Below are 2,730 nucleotides of genomic sequence, written 5' to 3'. Positions count from 1 at the left end.
TTAACACAAGTATCTGTACTTTTACTCAAGTACGGAAAGTGAGTACTTTTGCCATCTCTGGGTAGAGGGGTCTGAAAAGTCGCAAGTTAGGAACATTCTAAGGGCCCTTAAGTGAGGGGGGGGGCCCAAATAAAGAAGAAAAGATTTTTCCCGCTATGTTAAACTATAAAATCGGACATGAAATAAATAATTTTTATGTTTTCCCCCCTAATTTTTAAGCAGTAAACAGCGAAACAAAACCCCGGTCCTGCATCGCATCAGGTCTCCCTGTCTGTAAGGTTGCTCGTACCGGAGCTTAAGTGTAACATGCGCATCAATTTAGTTATAATAAATGAACCAAATCAATGCATCTTTATAGCAGTTTAAAAGCTTACATACATTTTTTTGGGGTGGGGTCCAGTATCAATGTTTACATGGCACCCCAAATTCCTGGCGCCGCCCCTGTTTCCATCCAATGCAGTGAATTAACCACAGGATGCAAAGCATAATGTTGATGCTTGGTGTAACAAACAGGGAGGAGAGGAAGAAGCAAGAGCCGACCATTGATCACTACCGGATCAAAGTTTGAATGAATATGTTGGAATCTAACAAGTTGTTCTTTATTCTATCAGCCAGTATTACGGCGTTACACACCATCTATTGCCATGCTATTGGACTTAGTCATCAAATACCAGAGATAATGGATCCTGGCTTATTTCAAAGAGTCACGTGACTTTATGATAAAGATGAAAAACCCTTTAAATGGAGGTTTCCATGTGATGCAAACAGAAACTAATCTGGAAATGAGGAACATCTCTAAGCAAACCACTGGACTTTGTTTCCAAGTTTGAAGACGTTTCCCTTCCCATCCAGGAAGATTTTTATATCAGAAACTCAAAACTATTTCTGACATTTTGAATTGAAAAAGTTTCCTGGATGGGAAGAGAAACGTCTTCAAACTTGGAAACAAAGTCCAGTGGTTTGTTTTTTATTTCCAACATCTCTAAGTTAGTACCCTGATATACCAGAAAGTTTTATTTTACAGATTACAGGAAACACTGAAAAAAACAACAACCTAGGATGATAAATAATCTTTTCTGAGGAGAAACCAGGAAGCAGAGGAACTGTGGTTCCTAGGGGCCAGAGGTTGGTTCAGTTCAGCATCAATAAGTCATTAGGATCATTGCTTATGGACTCGATATTAGTTCATTGACTGACAGAAAAAGCCAAAGCTTTATAAACAGCTTAATCTTTTTAAATGACGGTTTACTTTCATCTTTTAAATTGGAATAAACAGCAGCAGCTCTCACTATGCATAAAATCCAGCTTTACCTCTTTAACACATCATTCTTTTTTATCCAACTGCATTTATATAAGATTTCAGTCACAAATATGTGAATCTTTTATTTTGCGTCAGCGTCTCCTTTACACTTGTTGAATAGATAAATAAATGACCAAGAAAGAAAGGGTAAAAAATGTTGCATACCTATGAAAATGATCCAGAGCTGAGCACAAACGCACAGATGCCTGTCCCCATAATCCAGATCAGATATTAAAAGTCCCATATTCCAAGTAGTTCTATCATTGAGATCTCATCTCTTCCAAATCTAGAGTCAAATAAAAATAAAAAGGTTTTTCCTTTTTAAATTCCTGCTCCAAAGTGCGCGCTACTCCACATCCATGTGAAGCTGGAGATGATGCGGAATGAAGGGAAGGAAAAGCCTCCGCTCCTGTCGGCAGCTCCTGCTACTCTGAGCTGCTTCAACTCGCGCTCCTGTGACGCCTGGAAGCGAAGTGTGCGTTCAGGAGCGGCTCAGCCCCGCGCGGCGGATCCCACAGTGCGCGTGGCTCCGGGACAGAACCCTGATAGAGCCTCCTGCCGGTTGGTGGGCTGTGCGCGTCCTACAGACAAAGCCTGTGACGCTGGATGACCCACCCCCCCTTACATCCCCTCATCTCGCCACACCTAGTCTCCAGTCTATAATCACCGCTCCGGGTGATGGTCAGGACGCGCAGCCCTCTGTGGATTTAACTTCCACTGCACACTAGAAACACTCCTGCGCGATTTATCTTCCCCCTCTCTGCCTCTCTGGACGTGTTCAGGCAGAGCTGTGAGAGCCAGGCAGAGAATAAGAAGTGTGTGTGTGTGTGGGGGGGGGGAGTTTGCCTGAATGCCTTAAGGCAAAGAGAGAGAGAGAAAAGAAGTGGGGAAAACAGGGATTAGATAAAGGTTATTGATGAATTAGCTCAAATATGCTCCTCCTTCCTCACCCCCCCTCCAGGGTGCAACAGCCTCATGAGAATGAAGAGGTTACCAGCACAGGATGGGGAGGGGGAGGGGTACACACACACCACCATGCTGCCTGACTCACATGTGGCTGGAATTCCCTTCATAAAGGAGAGGAATCCATGGATCCCAGTGAGTGTGGGGGGTCTATAAACTGAATTGTAGCAACAGAAGGCGGTCACTTACAAACAAAGAAAAAGACCAGCTGGGGAGAGTCTCCTTGTTAACCCAAAGCTCTCCAAATCACAGGAATGTCTGCTCTTGTTTCGGTGGAGGGAGGAACCCACGAAACCTCCCACTCCAGAAGAAAACCCAGCCCAGCGGTGCTCTGGAGTCCGTCCTCTAGAGCTCCCACCGATGCTGAATATTTTACAAGCCACAAAACATCCTAACAAAACTCAGAGACTACTCCACTAATCCAAGCCTGAGGAAAAGATCAAATATGTACCTCACGTATCAGGATA

At 43.9% G+C, this 2,730-nt stretch overlaps 1 protein-coding gene across 1 annotated transcript in view; it reads right to left on the bottom strand.

Moving 5' to 3' along the window:
• Positions 1-1,900, bottom strand: part of LOC107095225 (transmembrane protein 132E-like) — a gene marked incomplete at its 3' end in the record, with an annotated part of 4,626 nt that extends 2,726 nt beyond the window's left edge. Inside the window, exon 1 of the mRNA XM_015391227.1 lies at positions 1,466-1,900. Within this exon, the coding sequence (XP_015246713.1) occupies positions 1,466-1,544 (79 nt within the window). The remainder of the gene's footprint in view (positions 1-1,465) is intronic.
• Positions 1,901-2,730: the final 830 nt, after the last annotated feature.

Source organism: Cyprinodon variegatus, unplaced genomic scaffold (assembly GCF_000732505.1).
Source record: "Cyprinodon variegatus isolate N-32 unplaced genomic scaffold, C_variegatus-1.0 Scaffold531, whole genome shotgun sequence".
In the NCBI taxonomy this organism is placed as follows: Eukaryota; Metazoa; Chordata; class Actinopteri; order Cyprinodontiformes; family Cyprinodontidae; genus Cyprinodon; species Cyprinodon variegatus.
Note: the sequence above shows the minus strand (reverse complement) of the source record. Positions and strands in the feature narration are given on the sequence as shown.